At 39.0% G+C, this 19,988-nt stretch overlaps 1 protein-coding gene across 1 annotated transcript in view; it reads right to left on the bottom strand.

Moving 5' to 3' along the window:
* Positions 1-691: 691 nt before the first annotated feature.
* Positions 692-19,988, bottom strand: part of LOC120770032 (BMP-binding endothelial regulator protein) — a 54,884-nt gene continuing 35,587 nt past the window's right edge. The window contains exons 4-7 of the mRNA XM_040097142.1: positions 7,090-7,189; positions 6,609-6,791; positions 2,303-2,515; positions 692-2,151 (exon numbers count right to left, since the gene is read on the bottom strand). Coding sequence (XP_039953076.1) covers positions 731-2,151; positions 2,303-2,515; positions 6,609-6,791; positions 7,090-7,189 — 1,917 coding nt within the window. The 3' untranslated portion in view covers positions 692-730. The remainder of the gene's footprint in view (positions 2,152-2,302; positions 2,516-6,608; positions 6,792-7,089; positions 7,190-19,988) is intronic.

The following is a 19,988-nucleotide window of genomic DNA, read 5'->3' as shown; positions in this document are numbered from 1 at the left end:
ATTAAAAAACAAATTTAAGAACATTTGTGAGCTTGGCTTCAATGGAGAAATGGGAAAAGGCCTTGCAGTGTGAGTGTCTTGACACAGGCGTGCCATTTGCGCTACTCATTTCGCAGGGGAGACGGGCATGCCGACTTTTGCATGCAAATGGGTGTGCATGTAAGTGTATATGAGTGTGTTGGTGAGTACATGCAAATATATGTAAGTTTATTAGTATATGCATGTGTGAGTTAGGAACCGTTACGGTTGAAGTAGACGAATTTCGCTATAGTACTTAGAATAAAATATACAGTAAACACACATAAGAGCTACTAATACATATATACACTTAGCATTTATAGAATTAGGCTTAAATAAGAACTAACTGAGTAATAATTAAGTATAACAGTTATAATAATAATAGCAAAGTGGTATAAAACAGCACAGAAAACAGTGATGCTTCAATTACGTTTACAAATACACATACAAATACAACGCAGGTGCTTTATAATTACAAAATAATCAACGCACACACACACATATATAAGCTTAAATTAGCTGAGCTGAAGCAATGTGCTTTCACGCCTACTTTTTTATAAATAATATTTCACGTTTTTCTAGCTAAATATAAAATTCATAACTTATTTGTATGTATGTATGTGTTTATATACGTATGTGTATTACTCATAGCCTAAGATAGCTTAGTGTTGAATGTATGTATGTATGCGCAGGTGGTAGCCCCACTCGCAACTCAATGTAACGGCGGCGGCGTTCGATTCGGCGACTTGTGCGCCAGCAGACTCTTCGGCACGTGCAGCTGCAGCTGCCGTTCCAGTTGTTGTTGTGTCTGCTGCTTTTGCTGTTGGTGGTGCTTGCGACGACGCGCTTGCGCACCACTGCGCACACCATTACTGACGCCGCCGCCACCACCGCCAATGTGTTGATGATGCTGCAGCAGCGCCATTTTGGTTGCATTGCGGCGCCACATACCCGCCGGGCATTTGGTGCGCTTGCGCCACTCTTCCGACACTTCGACACCGAGGCGTCGGCATTCGTGCGCGTAGGCCGCGAAACTGTCACAATGACACATGCGATTGGGACACTCGCACACGTCCATCTTGCACGCGTCAAAATAGTTATTGGGATTTAGTCTATTATCACAGTTACCGAATACTTCAGATTCGCGCAGCCACCGACAGGCGGCGTTCGCTTTGCGCTCCTTACAATTGGGACGCGCCGATATCTTTTCCACACGTCGCGAACATGCTTTCGGTCCGCCTTCTTTCCAGGAGTTGGCGAAACGCCATACCTCCTTATCGGTGTGATTATTGCCATCACGGCTGCTGAGATCATCACGTCCGATGCCATTGTAATTGCCGCACAGACCGCATAGCTTCTTTTTGTAGGCGGTCGGTGCGGTCACTTGTAGGAAATTGTTGCCGTCCCATTCGAGTTTCAAACCCAAATCGGTTTGCAGCATTATGTGTTCGCCCAGTCGTTCGATGTTGACAATCGGTGTGCCCGTTGCGCCGCTATACGGCAGTATCACGAGACTGCCGTTCACTTTGACGCGCATTTTCTGACCCAAAGTGACGCGCATGCCGCCCATCTTCAGCGTTACCGTTTTCGCCCAAGACGAACGTTTCGTGCCGCGTCCATCGTTCGTCAAACGTATGGAGAATGTTTTGTCGTGACAGTCGGCCGTTAGCAGATACTTGCATGAACCCTGAAAGCTGAAGAATTTGCCGTCGAACGTTTTGAAGTGTGGATCGCCGAAGACGGTGCATGTACCGGGCGTCTCTATGCAGCGCGGACAACACTCACCCGGCAATGTTTTCTTCACTTCGTTGGAGTTACATTTCAACGGCGGACAACGCATCTCTGAGCAACGTATTTGTCCGGCAATGCAGCGACACGAACGGCAGGGTCCTAAATTCCATGTTTCATTATTCATGTAGGTCACACCCTTGTGTATGCATTCGTTACGCACCTCGGAGGTGATGCAACGCGGGCAGCAACCGTCCATTTCCTGATACTCGGGCGAGCACTCCAGTATGGGGCAGGTGTTGCGCTGACAGATCGAGGTGCCGTTGCTGCAGGTGCAGTTGGTGCAACGGTCGGGCATAAATTGCGTCTTGTCGTAGTAGACCTTGTTGTTGAAAATGCACTTGCCTGTCGGGGAGTAGTTTGTGAGGAAAAAAGAAAATTTTGTAAAATATTGTTGAATCTTACTGACGAAATTACGGCAGCTCTTTGTCTCATTAAACTACATACATATATAAATATAAATATATATTTTATGGTATTCATAGCGTTTACTTACCATATACCGGCATGAATTCCCGTTGTTCGGTACAGCGTGGACAGCATTCGTTGGGATTCTGCGTTTGCTTTGAGATGGGGCACTGGAGTATGGGACATGTTTTCTTAGCGCATGTCAGCTCGTTTTGCGAACACTGACATACCATACAACGATCGTCTATCGAGCCGACTACCTCTTGACCCTCGGCCACCGTTTGTCCGTTGATCTTGCAACCTGAAAGAGAATGGAATTCTCAAGTAAAATCAAGCAGTTAAGCTTCAACTAAAGTTGGACATCAAATCTAAATTCGGCTAAAATACAGTTTTTCCGGATAAAAATTTTATGCACTATTGTTTTCAAAACGGTTTCCTTTGATTTTAATGAAAATTGGTAAAAATTTAGGTTGTTCTAGTCAAGTCGTGCTATAAGAATTGTCTTGTTAGGCAATTGCTGAAAATCCAAGGAAAGGGAACACGAAATCGGGAAGAGTCTCTCCGTGCCGATCGATACTAGACCAGGTTTTAGACAGGATGGTTCCCACTCCTACATTTTCTTAACTAAAATGCTAGAAAAATTAAAACGTGCCGCCAATCAGAAGCGCAGTGGCACTGTCTACTCTCAAAATACAATAAATACTATTGGTCTACGCGGATGATATTGACATCGTAGACCTTAATAACAGATCCATTAGTATAGGCTTTTCCAAGTTTAACCAACCTCTTGTTAAGTGGTGAACGAGGGCAAGATGCCGCACGAGGAGACCACGTATGAGGATTCCTCGCCTTTTCGGAACTACGATACTACTATAAATATGAAAAAGCTAAGGACTTCGCATATTTTGGAACCAGCGAAATTGCACTAATAATATAAGCCCTAAGGTCAAGCGCAGCATAACTCCTGCTAATGGGTGTTACTTTTGGATCACTTGAGAACTGAAAAGCAGCGAGTCCTTTCTCGACGAACAAAGACCAAACTCTATAAGTTATTGTTATTATTATTCACGTCCTTCTTCAGAGGCATGGACGATGGCAACAACTGAGAAAGGTTCTGCGGAATATATATGGTCCTTTACCGGAGTCCATGAAATGATGAGCTGTACGAGATATACGACGACGTGAACATAGTTCAGTGAATTAAGCGGCAGCACTCTAGCTTTGAGAGTATTCGACGCAATATCGGCTAGTGGAAGAAGAGGAAGACCTCCACTCAGTTAGAAAGATCAGGTAAAGAAGGATCTGGCTACACTTGTGAACTCCAATGGACGCCAAACAGCGAAATGAAGAACGACTGGCGTGCTGTTGTAATCTCGGCTATAATCTTGTAAGCGGTGTCTACGCCAATAAAAAAAAGGTTTGCTGCCTTAATATATGGCGCAGAAATAAGGACAATGACGAACCGAAAAAAGAAAGCACTTGGAGTATTCGAGAAAACTCTTCTCCACAAGGTGTTTGGAATCATTCGCGTGAAAGATAAATATCGAAGAAGATGAAACCAAGAGTTGCATGATATAGTTCAGCGTATAAAAATCCAACGAATTTCCATGAGAAATTTCTTCTGTTCAATCTATGAGTCTGTTCCCCAAACATTTGGCCTTTGAGGTAGGCAAGAGGTTAGCGGATGAATTTTACTCGGATTTAAAAATGTATTTCGTGAAGATATTCAATACATATATTGGCTCTCTATCGCCTCAAAATGACTTTGAGAAGTTGTGGAAATCATTATTAGAAAAAACACGTTTTGATGTTGGTTGAAAAGTGGAATAAAACCTAGGACTTACGGAGTACCTCTGTTCAGCAGAGACCGTTGTCCGCTGAGCTGTGGAACACCATTTCTAAATATAAAGAAAATAATGTTTGCGGAAATAATTTTTTTTCGTAAGAGTACAACTTAAAGTAACCTAGAGAGTTCAGTAAAGCCCTTCTTAGTTCTGCTGCTTGAAAAAAGAACATGTCTTGTGGGTAAGAGACGTAGAACGGATGCCGCTAATACTCGTATTTATAAGCTCATACTTTGAAAAAAAGAAAGGATAGAGTAAAAAGGAAGTGGAACTAGGTGTCTTAATAAATCTATCAAGTTTGAGGAAGTAATAATTTGACTTTAACAAAAAAATATGCTGCTCAAGCTAAAGTCTTCCAACTTATCGAGCAATCCTCGTATAGAAACTGTTTTCTTCTCATTGCCACCTCAAAAATGTCTCACCTCGGTCAGCCAGATGTTTCAGCAGAGCAAATAAGCATATATGTATGTGTATATGTGTGTGTGAATATATAGTTTTACTATTATAATTTGTATTTGTACGCGACAACAACAAAAACCACAACTCATTCGATTAGTGAGTGATTCGGTGCTTCTGTCATAAACAATAATTTCGATCAAGTTTTATTGTGGCTTAAATGATTTAATGACATTATTGTCATTGGCAAATCATAAAATAAAGTAGAAAAACTAATAAAAACAACAACAACAACAAGTGGTATTATGCGTCAACAACATTCCCCGCTTTTATAGAACATGGCTATAAAGTCGAGTGGGGCTGTTGTTGTTTTTGTTTTTTTTTTTTGCTGATGTGGTTGTTGTTGTTGTATTATGTCGCAACTATGACAAGAGATTAGCGAGAAATCAACTTAAGTGACTGCGCTAAATATGCCATCAAATCGAATGTGATGCTTACTATTTTTGGATATTGACCCAATGCTTTGGAATGATGTCGCAAGGCTTGGGCAAATGCGGGAGGGCGGGTATCGATCGAATGTGTGAAGGAACTTTGTTGTTTTTTTATTTATTGTTTTTGTTCGTGCGCTGCTGCTTTGATTTCTATACAACACAAAACTATATGAAATCATTATTATTATAATTTTTATGTTTTGTTATTTTTTCTATTTCTCTTAATTTTTTTTTTTTTTAAATGTGATTCTGTCATGCTTTTGCAGATTATGCGAATGACGTACGATTGTTTTTTTTTTTTTTTGTTTTTCTGTTTTCAGTTATTAGTTTTAGCATCGCTATATTTCTTTTTTTTAATGCTATACTAGTTTAGTGTATATGGTAGCATGAAATATTTTCGGGATTTTACGGGATTCAAATTATTTTTTGAGAATTTAATTAAAAATATTTCAGGTTTAAAAATTTTTATGTAATCCCGAAGTGTAGAGTCCCGAAATGTTATACAGATTTCGGGATTAATAACAGGGTTCAAACTATTTTTTGGAGATTTAAATAAAAAATATTTCTGATTTTAAAATTTGTGTGTAATCCCGAATTATTATAAAGATTTCGGGATTAATAACGGGGTACAAATTAGTATTTTTGAATTTAATAAAAAATATTTCTAAACATAAAATATTTGTGTAATCCCGAAGTACTATATAGAATCCCGAAATATTATATAAATTTCGGAATTAATAACAGGGTTCAAATTATTTTTTGGAGAATTTAATAAAAAATATTTCGGATCTTAAAATTTGTGTGTAATCCCGAAGTATAGAATCCCGATATAATATATATAGTTCGGGATTAATAACGAGGTTCACATTAATTTTTGAGAATTTAATAAAAATAATGTTTCGCATATTAATTTTTTTGTAATTCCGAAGTGTGGAGGTAATCCCGAAATAGTATTTAAATATATTATTTAGATTGTGGGGTTTATAATTGTTTATATTTCGGGATCAAATTATTGTTTAAGAATTTAATAAAAAATATTTCTGCTTTGAAAATTTTTGTGTAATCCCGAAGTGTAGAGTCCCGAAATATTATATAGATTTTGGGATTTATAACGAGATTAAAATTTTTTTTTGGGAAATTAATAAAAAAAAACGTAGATTTCACCATTTTTAACAAATCCCGAAGTGTAGAAGAAATCCCGAACCACTATTTAGATCTCGGAATTTATAACGGTATTAATTATTTTTAACATAAATAAGTACTAATGTTCCACCGTAAGCTCTCTCTAACTCTTTAGAAGTTTTTAGACAACGGGGTGCTCCAAAAATTGTTCCGATCGTATAAGTCGAATTTTTTCTTATATAACCTAAAATATTCTAACATTTAGAGCATTTTAGGTTAATTTCTTTTTCTGAAAAAACTAGCAACTTTTCTAAAAACATGTGACTTTGGTACTGAGAACTGATTTAGTGTGACTTCCTGATTTTAGTTTCACTAGTTTTTGGATTAATATACATAGATTAATCAGTGTCTCACTTGATTACAGATCTATCTTAAGTTATGATGACACTATCACTGAGTAGACGCTATTAAGCAAGCTCCATTTTCTTAGTTTACACGGGATTAGCATCCTTAGTAATTTTTTATTGTTTTAAGCACTTACCTTGACACGTCGGACAGCATTCACCGGGTTTTGGCGGTATGACGTGTTCATCGTCGCACTGATTGAAGCATTTCATTGTCGTTTCGGTGACAACACTGGCCACACATTTGTAAGTCTTACACGGATCTTCGGGATCAGCCCACTCAGAGCCACTTGGGTATGGTATACCACGGTATATGCAACCTGAAAGAGCAGGAAACAAGAGAAACAGTTCTATCTTACTTAAATTTATTTGTAATGAGTTTGTGGTTATACTTTATGGTATATAGTAGTATATGATTCATCATTAGTAATGAGGTGCAACGTTTGACGCATCATGATGAATGCTCTCGGGTTATATGAGAGGGGATGGGATGGTAGGGAATTCCATCTAAAGCACTTAGCCACTATATATTACTATACTATATTCCCGCAGGAAAATGACTCATTGGATTTCATGGAACCTGACAGCTAATCTAAAAATTATGCCTCACTCACTCACCTTTGCACTTTTTACAACATGTGTCACGCGGTTTTGGATCCAATAGATAGCAATCGTCAATCGGTGGACAGCTTCCCTTTTCACAGTTTACAAATCCATTCTGTAAAGAATTTGCACAAAATGAGAGAAGATAAAAGACAAAGATATATGAAATAATTATAAATAACAAGTATATAGGAAAATGTATGTAGACTCAAATCAGACGATTGCCACATCCCCAAAATGATGTTAGACAGAAATATAAGTACAAAGCTATAATTGTAGAGCCGATAGCTGTTTGTTTTTGAAGTAATCGTCAGCCAAGCTAAAATCTTGGACTATTCACTACGCTTTCATAAGCTGGTGATCTATCAATAGATGCAAGTCTGGTGACCCTAATGGTGTTAGAATATGTGAGATATCGTGAAAACAAAAGACCGTACTAAAAATGTATTCCTAACGCCCCCTTTTCTATCACATTTTTGATCTTAATACACCCCAATTGCTAGTTAAGACTAAGTGAAGAGGCGGTTAGCTGCTCTTGATGTTTTAAGTTGGTCGGATTTCAAGTCTCTTTTTCTCCTCCAGCTTCAGTTTTGACTTATGACTGCTTGCTTATCCATTTCCAATGCCATATGACCGTTGCGTAGATCACATTTATAAGAACTCGTACTTGAGGGGATACCAAGCTGTACTTATAACAACAAAGACTGAGAAGCTATAAATACAAAGCTTATTTATCACATCATTATTTCCAGCTTTTAAGTTTGTCGAAGTTTCTAACATCTAGACGGAAGCGTCGGACATACAATGATCAGCGAAATGAGCTGAGTCAATTTATCCATGTCCTTCTCTCTGTTTATTTATTCGTCCTTTTTTGTTGGAATCGCCGCTTTGGGACTACTGAAAATGGACCATACAAACTGAACGATCGGAATCACCTGCATTTTCTGCAAAACCGCAGGTACCTAGTCATGGTGCACCTGGCACCTCCCAACCGGTGAGAGTGATGCTGCATGGCACCCAAAAGGGTAAACTTTACTGGAAAGTTTAAAGTTATTCTTAGCAGTAAGGCTGCATGAAAATATTTCACTGTCGAACTACTGCTTAGGGATAGCGTCATCTAGTGTTACACCGACGGTTCGAAAACGTCGGAAGAAATTGGTGCGGCAGTCGCAGGACCATGTATCAAACTCTCTATATCTGTGTGAAGTTTTCCGAGCATATTCCAAGCAAAAGTCTTTGCTATAAGTCGGCATGTAGAGATAAATCTCTACCGAGTAACGAAAGTATCGTCATACTTAGAAATATTTAAGCTTCACCTAAAGCGATCTCTGCTTATGAGATTAAATCGCTACTACAGCAGGAGTGTATATAGTACGGCTGAACAGGCTATCAGTTCGTAACAAAGTGTACCTTATCTGGGTGCCCGTTCACAAGGATATAGTCGGGAATGAATTGGCTGACGAGTTCGGCTCTGCAGCTTCCACCAAAATGGTAGTACCGGGACACTTTATTGCGGTTGGTTCTCATATCATATAGGAGCTGTTCAGCAGGGAGAAAAGAATAGATAGGGAGAAGTATTGGCAACAACTCCAAGACATGCGCCAGGCCAAATTGCTAATGGGTGTTTACAACCTCAGCAGGTTCAAAAATGCAAATATTCTCCCAAGAAACAAATGCCGGCTATTCTCTACACTGGCCATTGTAAGCTCAAGAAGCACTTATTTTACATGAGCTTAGCCTCCTGTGCAAACTGCCGGGTCTGCGACCTGGAGCTGGAAACTCCCGGTAGGGCTGAGAGACTACACAGTAGTCTGCAGACGCAGGATTAAGGAGCTTGGATTCATGTTTCCCAATAGTTATCACAACGGCATAATAGCACCTAGCAGTATATTGGAATTTATCAATGTGCTGGGGCTATGTAAGTCGTTGGGACTTAGGGAAGAGCTCAATAGACCTTAGGTCGCGGTACAAACTTCATTTATTATCTATTCTCTGCCATCTGTCTACATGGAAAGCTTTTTCATTGGTAGAGATATCTTCATGAAATTATAAATAAATTATTGTCTGAAGCAAGGGTATAATCTCCGATTAAAATGTTCACATCGGACCACGATCAAAATCAAGTACATTTAAGGAAGTTACAATTTTCCTGTTTTTTGCTTTACTCAAAGTGTATTCACTATCCGCAGACAATTACCACTACTCTCCAACCAGTTCTATTTTATTTAGTACTGGGTTAATGTGCGCCGCTTGTTTTTCTGTCTGTTGGTTAGTCTGTCTCTCTTATGACTGGCGCTTAAGTAATATGCAAATCTTGTCTGGCGTCTCTTTGCATTCGATTAAGTTTATCTTATTATCTCTCTGCTACAAGCAGCACAACTTTACAGAGCATAACTTTAATTAAGAGATTTATCTTTTTAATTAAGAGATACTTAAAAGCTCTTATGAAAATATGTCAAACCGAGTCAGTTCTTGTGATTGCAATCATTGGCTGACAAAGTATAACAACAGAGCGGATTGCAAGCGGAAAAAATAAAATTGATAAAAAGGTTAATGCGCCACAGATGATTTTGGCCAGAACTTTTTATAAGAAAAAATAAAATAAAATAAAAACAAACACAATGTAATCTGATTAATTAGCTTCTTGCTATGTGCGAGAGCTTTAAGTTGTGGCATAAGATGGAGACTAAGAAGAAAATGTACACCGGTTTTGACTCAGTCAACAAGAGTACTGCACAAATACGGTGATTACCACTTGAGTAAGTTAAAAGAACGGGGGACGAATGGTTCTTCAATATCGTTGCTACTTTAATAATATATCTATAATACGTCAATAACTTCACCCGTACATACTATATTTGTAAGTATTACAGAGAAGGTCGGTGGATACCTGTCGATAGCAAGTAAAACCTCTGAAGATATTTCGCTAACTATTCAAATAGTATCTTGAAATTGTTTCAAGCTTCAACTTGCAAATAAAATTGGTGCTTACTACTCTGATCATCTCTGTGGTGACCTTTTATACCACCTTGAAAGTGTTTTATGAGAAATATTTTTATAACAGCTATATACTTGATTAGCTACCACTATCGGAATATATTTTTTTGGTTTTTCGGTTGGAAAAGAATCTTACAAATAAGAACTAAGTATACACTAATCAACAAATCCGAAATATATAATCACTTACACTTGAACTTAATTAGTCCTACCGGATCTTTTTAGTCAAAGTCAAATTAAAAATGTATTCGGTTCCTAGCAGGGTTGATAAATTGAAAGTGATTTTGAAATAATTTAGAAATAAAAAAATACTTCTTTAACTGAGAAGAACCAGTAGTAAATTGAGCACAGTAGTTAGCCAATATATTAACTTGTCCATTGAAAAGCCGCCGGCCTACCATTTTTTGGCAAAATTCGTTTTTTTTTTATTCAACACAGTTCCCTTCAAGGATGATATATTGATTATGGCGGCCCTCCAACTTTTCGATACCATTTTTGTCGTGAGATTTGTTCTTTGCTTCAAAATAGGCCACAGTTTCGGCGATCACCTCTTCATTCGATGAAAATTTCTCTCCAGCGAGAAATTTTTTGAGATTTGAGTACAGGATATAGTCACAGATCTGCAGAATACGCTGGATGCTGAATTCCAATTCTTGGAATTTTGCCATCACTTTCACTTACTTATGTCACGGTGGATTGTCTTGTTACAAACAGCACTTTCTTTTTCTTCAAATGCGATCGTTTTTCAGCGATTTGCACAGAACTTTCTCATACCCAAATATTTTTGATTGTTATGATGTAGACGTTCAGTTGATATCTGTAGAGTGCCTGCTATCTCGATCAACTTCACTTTACAGTCATACAAAGTTATTTTGTGGGTTTTTTTTTGTGACCAAAAAGCACCCGGAAATTGTAATTAAATTCCCCGGGTAAATAATATTTCCAAAAATGTATTTTGCTAAGTTAGTAGGGCCCTTACTATACCAAATAAGTATGAGCGCGATCTCTCAACCAGTTTGTTTACAGCAGCTGTAGAAAGGGTTACATGGGTTTCAAAAAATCGAATTAAATTCTACTTGTACAACAGCTCTAGAGCCTAGAGAACTTGTGCGTTCGAGGCTAGCCAAGCTAGCCTTTAAACGCGTTTTTTCGAAACTGCGTTTTTGGAATCGGTTGGCAAGATTTACTCAATCGATCTTCATGAAATTTTACACAGGTTTTTGATATACAATTCTTAAACACTTCGATGAAGGATTTTTTTCGATTACAATATTGTTTGACAAAACAAAAAATGTCGTGAAATTTTAACTGACAATTTTATGTTTTTGTATAAATGTCTGCCAAAACTCCAATTCTCAGTTTTTTGTTCCTTCGTCAAAGTTCTAAGTTAAGGTTTTAGCTAAAACACGTATTTGTTTCACTTTAGATGATCCTGTAAGGAGTTGGCCTGCCAACACGGGTGCAACTTTTTTCTGAGTTGTCACCGGAAAAGCGTCGCAAAGACCGAGTTTAAAATAGTTTTCTGGAAATTTTTGTTGTAAAAGTTTTACGGTGGTTCAGTTTTATCAAAAACACAAGCCAACGAAGGGTACAAAGTCTTCAGAGATGGCCGAGAGATCGTTGTAGGCATGCCTCTTTCTGGACGATCTTCGAGCTCTCCAACTGATGAAAATATTAAAAAAGTGAAGGATATGATGGTGCTTAAAACTCGTCAGGCAACTGTTAGAGAGAGAGCAAGAGAGCTCGACATCTTTCGCGAGTCCATTCGAATGATTTAATGGATATTTTGCGTGTGAAACGCGTTCATGCTCGACTCGTCCCGATAAAGCTGAATTTTTTTTCAAAAATAGTACGATTATGACAAAATTTAAAGCCCAAAACGCAATGAATCCCGAATTCACCAGATTTGGCTACGTGTGAGTTTTTCTAGTTTCCCAAATTAAAATTGACGCTTCGTGGAATCCGTTTTCAGTCGATCGAAGAGATAAAACAACATTCGCTGAAGGAGCTGAAGACCATTCCAAAAAGTACTTATGGAAAGTGTTTTGAGGACTGGAAAATTGTTGGCATAAGTGTGTTACATGTGGTGTGGATTACTTTGAAGGCGACAAAATAAATATTGAGGAATAATTATATACGCGTTTTATTTAAAATTTCGGAAACGCAATTTTTGAAACGGCAAATATCGTATCTCTATAGCATATAACTGTCATACAAAAGGAACGATCGAAATCAAGTTTTTGTATAAAAATATTTTTATTTATGATTTTTGGTGCAATACTTTTTTATCTTTTGTAGTTGTTATTACTTTTAACAATATTATTATTGTTGTTGCGGTTATTATTATTATTATTGTATTATTATTTATACCAATCTGTGTCTGCGTTCAACAAAAGAAATCAATTCCATAAATTTCCGTACGAATTTTCAATAAATAGTACCTGTGCGCTCGTCGTTGTTTTTTTTTAGAGTTTCGGTAACCTGACCCGATGATTTAAGAAACACACACACACACACATAAATATGCATAAGCAGGCAAATAGAACAGGTAATGCCGATTCGCCACGCTTTGACGCATATAAATGCGCGGATTAAGTTTACTTATAGGCATATAAATAGACATACGCACACATACACACATACATATAAGTGTGTGAGACTACATACATATGCACACATATGTACTACGTATATGCATTTACATATAAATTAAATAATTTCGATTTAAAATTTTAGATTAAGAATTAGTTAAATTTTATTTTGGCTGCTGTTGCTGCTTCTTCTTCTTTTTCTATACTATATTTCGTTAGAAAGCTTAAAGCGCCGATTTATATGCAATGTATTTATTTACATAACGCTTTATGACTTTATGATTAGCTTTACGGAGAATTAGTATTAATGCTCATAGCTGTATGTATGTGTGTGTGTTTGCATGCAGCTGCTTATTCAGCCATAGACGCCATAGCATTTTGTGTCAAAGTGGCGAGATGAAGCCATAATTTTAATTTTATGAAGAATAATAATTTCATATAAGCATAAAATGAATTTTACGAGTCGACAAATTAACGAGCGCGTGGCGAAGTGCAGGTATGCGTGTTTGTATGTGTGTATGTATGAGAGTGTATATGTGTATATTAAATATATAAATGGAGATAAAGATAGCACGCTGCGTAAAAAAACAAATTAAAAAGAAAATAAAAAAAAACAAAAAAAAAAATATATATTTAAAAAAATAAAAAAATTAAAAAAATAAAAAAAATAATTGTGCGTACACACACTTTTGCATATATACACACATATAACGCCATTAAATCCAATTTGGCCGGTGCAGCGCGCATAAGCTTGCAACAAACGCCATGCGCATGCGTCCCTGCCGCTGGCAATACACACACAGAAGACCACACAGCCACACATGCAACAGAAACAACAACAACAACAACAAAACCAACAGTCAAAACATAAATTCGATTACAAATCCAGCTCAAATTGTTTACGAATCCACTGCGTAATGATCCGATTTCGCTTTAAGCGCCGCCGTCTTGTAACAAAAGTAAAGGCGATTTTTGGTAAGCGCCAAGAGCCGGCGCAAAACCGCGCGTCATGAGCGACATATTAACAAAACAAAAGAAAAGTTAATAAAACGGCCAGCAAATCAAGTTAATATTCATAACAATAACAAAATGTGTGCGCGCCGCATGTGCTTGCCATTGTTGTTGTACAGACAACGTCAACAATGAAGGTGGCGCCAGCGTGTTTTTGGTTACGCCCACTTAAAAAAATTATTGGCGGGTTGAATGTTAATAGCGCTGATCAGCGCGGCAACGCGCCGTCCTATAGGGTTGCCAGCGTTGGCGCAGTGGAACGCGGCGGTAGAGCAAGCCAGAGCGCGCGCTGAGTGTTAGTGAGCGCGACCATACAAGCAATGGTTTTGCAGAGCGCGCATTGAAAACAAATACTAAAACGAGTAATTTAAACCCAGAAAAAACTGAACGCCTGCCGAAGTGCATAAGTAAACACAAATTAAATAGTCATGTATATTATGCTATTTTGTTAGTAGGAGCATAGAAAATTCACAAAACAGAAAGCGCAGTCTAAAATTTGGTATGCGCCTGCGCGCCAGCGTCTTTACGCTAGCGCATATGATAGTTAATGGCATGCGGCGCGTTCAAAAAAGTGTTTTGGCTGTTTTGTTGGCGCTTTTTTTAGGCTACTCTATGTCATTTGCAGCATTTCAGCTACTTAGGAAAGCAGCTTAGCGCCACTTAAAGGCATCAACATATCAAGCGCGCCATGATTTATTAATGCGCGCTGGCAGGCGTCGAGCTGAACACCGCAAGCAGTGCTGGAAAACAAACGACAATTGAGTAGCGCGCTGGGTTTTAACTTGAGCGCGGACATGTGAAACGTCAATCGTTTCAGTGATAGGATTCTGTGCCGCTGACGTCTTGCTTACCGCGGCGCTAACTTAGTTCGTGGAATTGGCGCCCAGCATTGCGAACGACGCGCAACGAGTGACGCTTTAGGACACTCTCACGTTGCAGCCGCCGTCGCATGCAAAAGTGCACTTGACGCTTAGCGCTTTCGTTGCGAGCAACGCCAGCAGCGTCACGTTGTTTAGCGAAGCTTGGCGCGCGCGCGCAGACACTGCTATTAGGTTAACGCTGCGAGCTAAATACCGCCAAGCGCCGAGTGACTGCGCACAGTGAGACGGATGTTTGTCGCGCTGATAACCGCGAGCTGTTGAGAAATTTCTATAGCTACTGCTGTTGTTATTGTTATGTCTCGAGTTCAACTTCCATTTATGGTCGAAGAAATCTCGCCACACACACAAACACACACACGCACACCAAGAGCACCGATCAATAGAACAAAGTATGTGGTTAGCAAAATAGAAAAATCACTAACCACTCACATAAAAACGCACACACACGCATACACATATGTATGTTGCTGTGTGTGCGTGCGAATGTGCGCGCGCGCCCGACTTCAAAACGGCGCCAAGTGTGCCAAACGATCGCCAACGTCATGGTTTTAATAATATGATTGTCACAGCAACAAACTAGTTTGACGACCTTGACGTCGTAAAAATCGATGTTTTATCTAAAATAGCGAAAAGAGAGAGCGCGACGTCAGTGGCAGAGAGAGTTTATGAAAGATCAGCCACTATGCTTGCCGGCGCACGGCAACAACATCACGCCGCGCCGCCTGCTTAAGCTTTGCATACGAAATCGTAGCGCGTAACAAAAGGCGTTTGCGCGCATTTGTTGTTTCTTTTTCGACGCGGGCGAATTAAATAAAAATTGATAAATTGTTTGCAGAAGGAGAAGGAGAAACAAAAACAAGCCGTTGGAACAACAAATAAATAGTAGGAACTAATGAAAATCCCTTCAATTTGTCGTTGCTGCTGAAATCTGCCTTTCAAATGTGTTTTGTATAATGAATTTTTGTGCTTTACGGCTTTGCGTGGCCATGGCGCCGTGGCTGGTGAATATTTTGCGCTACACGTTTCCAACTTACGGCTTACTAAATTGGGGAGCGCTGTAATGGGGGTATTTGGCTGCCAATTTTAGATACCAAATATTTATCATTACTCTATGCAAGTTGTTAAAAATATTGCATATTTCTGATCTTAGTGTAATTTGACTTAACGTAGCATGATTTGAATTTGACTTAAAATAAATAACTTGACATCTAACTTAACCTTAACAGGTCAACTGAAAAGTACCTGGCTTTACACATATAAGGCGCCACTAGAATTAAATCAATATGGTTTTTAGTTAGCCCTAATCTTCAAAAGATCTATAAATTTGACAGCTTTCCACACGTCATGGGTCATCTCGATTCTCGTGGCAACTCGAGCTCTTCGTCTGCAAGGGGTGGTGGTTTCACTCCAAGTACGCCACTGAGAGGGAGTCGGTGAAGGGGCTTATAGATCTACGGTGAAAGGCGGTCAGTGCATGTCTGAAATTAGTTGCGTTCGAAGTGTGTGCGACGTATTGTTTTATGTTGTTGACGTAGTTGAGGCAGAACTTCTTGATGCTCCAAGGAGGCAGGGATGATTTCGACGAAAACACCCCAACAGAAACTGCTTTGATAGAAGTTCATTATGCTTCTTAACTAGAAGCATGCGGGCCTCACAGTGCAGATGTTCGATAGGAGACATCAAGAGGAGTCGTTTTATAGTCCGGAATGCATTGCTCAGACATGTCTGTAGCTTTCTCATCTGCGTTTCACTACATCCAGGCGACCATATTGTTTCGGCGTAGTTAAAGACCGGTCGGCCAATTGCTATGTATGGTATGTTGCCACCAAAGTTTCTTTGTCTTTTCTCCATATGCTGCCGGCTAGCGACTTGAGGATTTTGTTGCGGCTCTGCACTTTAGCAATAATCGCTGTCATGTGAGGAGGGAAGAATAGGCTGTCGAGTGTACACCTAAAATCTTATAGCTATTGAGTTAGAAGTAGTGAAAATTTTAACGCCATCGACTGCAATATTAAGGTTAAGTCTTTACTTCTTCGACCAGTTTGTGAATATGGTCGCTGTGGATTAAGTAAGGGAGAGTCTTAGGTTCCATTCGGCGAGGAAGGAGTTTCCATCTGTAGAAATTAAACAGCGATGGGAAAAGGACACCACCCTGCGGAAACCGCCCTTTAATTCTTCTCAATTTAAAGGTTTTACCTCAAAAAAGGAAGCATGATTGCTGACCGTTCAGGTAGTATATAGTCCACCTCTTTAACTCTAGAGGGAACGTAGATTTTTCGATGTCCTCAAATAGCGTTGTGTGATTGACTGTGTCAAAAGCTTTTGACAAGTTCAACGCTATGAGAAAACGATAACAAAAATTCATGAATTGTGTTTCGAGTTACTATCGTACCTCGGTATTCTCTACATCTGGCCTCGAGCGACTATTTTCCGTTCTCAGATCTCAAAAGAATGCTCACTGGAAAGAAATTTTTGTCGAATGAAGAGGCGATCGCCGAAACTGAGGCCTATTTTGAAGCAAAGGAGGAATTTGAATAAAAAAATAGTATCGAAATTTTGGTCTGTCGCCATAATCAATGCATAAAGGAAGCTATGTTTTATAAGAAAACGAGTTTTGCTAATAAAATGTGTGTACAAGGGTAGGCCGAAGACTTTTCAATTGACCTGTTACTATCGATGAAGAGTCTTGGATCTTCCAGCAAGTTTCTGCTCCAACAAACGTGGCAAAAACCAGAAATATTTTTTGGTTCATAACTATAGCTGATTGGCCGTCTTAAAGTGAAGATTTGTGTCCATTAGACTACAGTTTGTGGTCAGAGTTATAGAATACGGATTGTCGAATAGCCCACAGGAGTTTGGATATTCTCAAAAAATAGTCAATACCAATAGAAGCTCTACGTGCTGCTATTGATCAATGGCCGACAAGTTTGAGGCCTTGAGTCAAAGCAATAGGTGACCATTTGAAATTAAATGTTGTACATCGTTCACATAATATATGCATTATTGAATAAAAGTAGCTAAACATGTGTTATAGTTTAAGTTTTATCAGAGCCTGAACTTGTAACAGAACTTATGGCAAACAAAACATAACCTAACTTTTCCAAGTCTGTATTTTACCATAGAAAATCTTATTAGTTATGGAACTAAAGATTTCATTTTTGATTTAATTAAAAATTAAAAACAAAAAAAATGACTTTGGCGAGTACGGATGACTTGGAAACAGATCGTTTCGTTGAATTTGAGTTCTTGATAGGTTTGCCGGAGAGAATATCACCTGTGTGTAGTCTTTTGGATTAGACTTAGTAAGTCTACAAAGGAAACCTTGAACTTCGATCTTAAGGAATTTCATGTTGAAAATCTTAAGCTGATGGTAAATGTTGTTTTAATCCAAGTCTTATTTACTAAACTGCAAGTTTTCAAGAACAGCCGCTTATAATAATTGTAGAGATAGTTTACTGTGTGTTGGAACGGCAAATGCAGGGGTACATGCTACACTTAATGGCTCTAATTAGATAAGAGTGATATTTTCAAATTACCTTGGAAAAATCTCTGAGACAGTTAAGCGGTAGAAAAAAAGCCTGTTCATGCTTGGACTTTCGATGAAGGCGAGGAGTACACAACATTCATTCAAGGAATGGCAGACACTTCTGCAACTTCAGGAACAAGGAGTATACAATAACCAATCAACGACGACGTCTCGATATGAACAACTTCTGGCTGCATTCTGGATTATTCAGTTACATACAACCCTAAGGCGGTTGCATGAACTTTCCCACAACTGAAGTTGCATGGATTGCCTTGCATCTACGCTTACCCATGCCTTTAAGTTTATTGTGTTCACAAATAGTCGTGTGCATGCTTGACTACACAATTTTTCCAAGTTGCGGCAATTGCCAAAAATGTACGCAATAAAGAAGTAATGCCAACAACAACGACAATAACAGCAGTCGCTCTGATGATTTTAAGCTCTGCAATTTATTTGTCACAGCGCTCAGTCGACACTACTACATTCATTCAACACACACACATAAATAAATACCTACATACATACATACATACACTTTACGAAGTAGAAGAGAGGAGAAAGATGATATACGGCTAACACGGTTACTAGAGTAGTTCGATAAGTAGTTAGACCGCAGCCTTGAGTGTTGTCAGCATTATTAATATTGACTTTCTCTAGAGTTTGGCATGCCTTTTTGTAGATTTATGGAAACACTTACTATAGATCACGTCAAGTTCTCAATAATTGCTTTAATGGATGGTAAATGCTAATAAATACGTTCTGAACTAATCGAAAACTATCAATCTACTGTTTTTGAAAGTTACTGAAAGATATCAGGTTGTCAAATATCTCTCTTCCGCCTTTTTCTTTTCAATTTCGCGGCTATGTATAAAGCGTTACAGAGCTGGTATCTGGCAATACTATACATCTTTAAAAGGTCCTGACATAACCTACAAAACGACGCTATGCATGATTAGTTTGGATATTGCGTTCAACAGGTATAGACGTGTAAACATGGAGTTCACTAACGTCAAAATTCGCGCTATTTTAAAGTTTTCTTCGTTAAAGGCAAATCTGCTAGAGAAACGCTCCGTGAGATTAATGGTTTTTTGAGGGATGGTACTCTATCACTTTTAACTGCGGAGGATTGGTCTCGACGATTCAGAGCGGCTGAAAACGACACCATGGATAAGCCAGCCGGCGGAAGACCTGTGTCGATGAATACCGATCAAATCATGGAAAACATCGTGTTAGACCGGCATGTGGCATCTTGTGACATCGCCCAGAAGATGGTAGTTAGTCACCAAATCATTTTCAACCATCTGCAGAAGGCTGGATACACAAAACAGCTTGATGTTTATGTGCCGCAGATTTGACGCAAAAAAAAATTCGTGCGATATGCTGCTGAAACGGAACGAACTGGACCCAGTTTTGAAGCGGATAATGACTGGCGACGAAAAATGGATCACATACGACAATATCAACTGAAAACGGTCGTGGTCGAAGGTCGGTGAATCGTTCCAAACATTGGCCAAGCCGGATTGACGGCCAGTAATGTTTTGCTGTGTGTTTGGTTGGGATTGTGGAATTATCTACTATGAGCTGCTCCCATGTCGCCAGACGCTTAATTCTACCATCTACTGCGAACAACTGGACCGCTTGAAGCATGCGATCGACCAGATGCGTCCAGAATTGGCCAACAGGAAGCGTGTAGTGTTCCACTAGGACAACGCCAGACCACGCACTTCGTTGATAATTCGTCAGAAGTTATGGGAGCTCGGATGGGAGGTTTTATCGCATCCACTATATAGCCCGGACATAGCGCCAAGTGAATACCACCTATTCATGTCCATGGCGAACGCCCTTGTTGGTGTAAAGTTGAACTCAAAAGAGGCTTGTGAAAAGTGGCTGTCCGAGTTTTTCGCAAAT

This window comes from Bactrocera tryoni, chromosome 3 (assembly GCF_016617805.1).
Source record: "Bactrocera tryoni isolate S06 chromosome 3, CSIRO_BtryS06_freeze2, whole genome shotgun sequence".
Classification (NCBI taxonomy): domain Eukaryota; kingdom Metazoa; phylum Arthropoda; class Insecta; order Diptera; family Tephritidae; genus Bactrocera; species Bactrocera tryoni.
The sequence above is the reverse complement of the archived record's forward strand: the minus strand, read 5'-3'. Positions and strand labels throughout refer to the sequence as shown.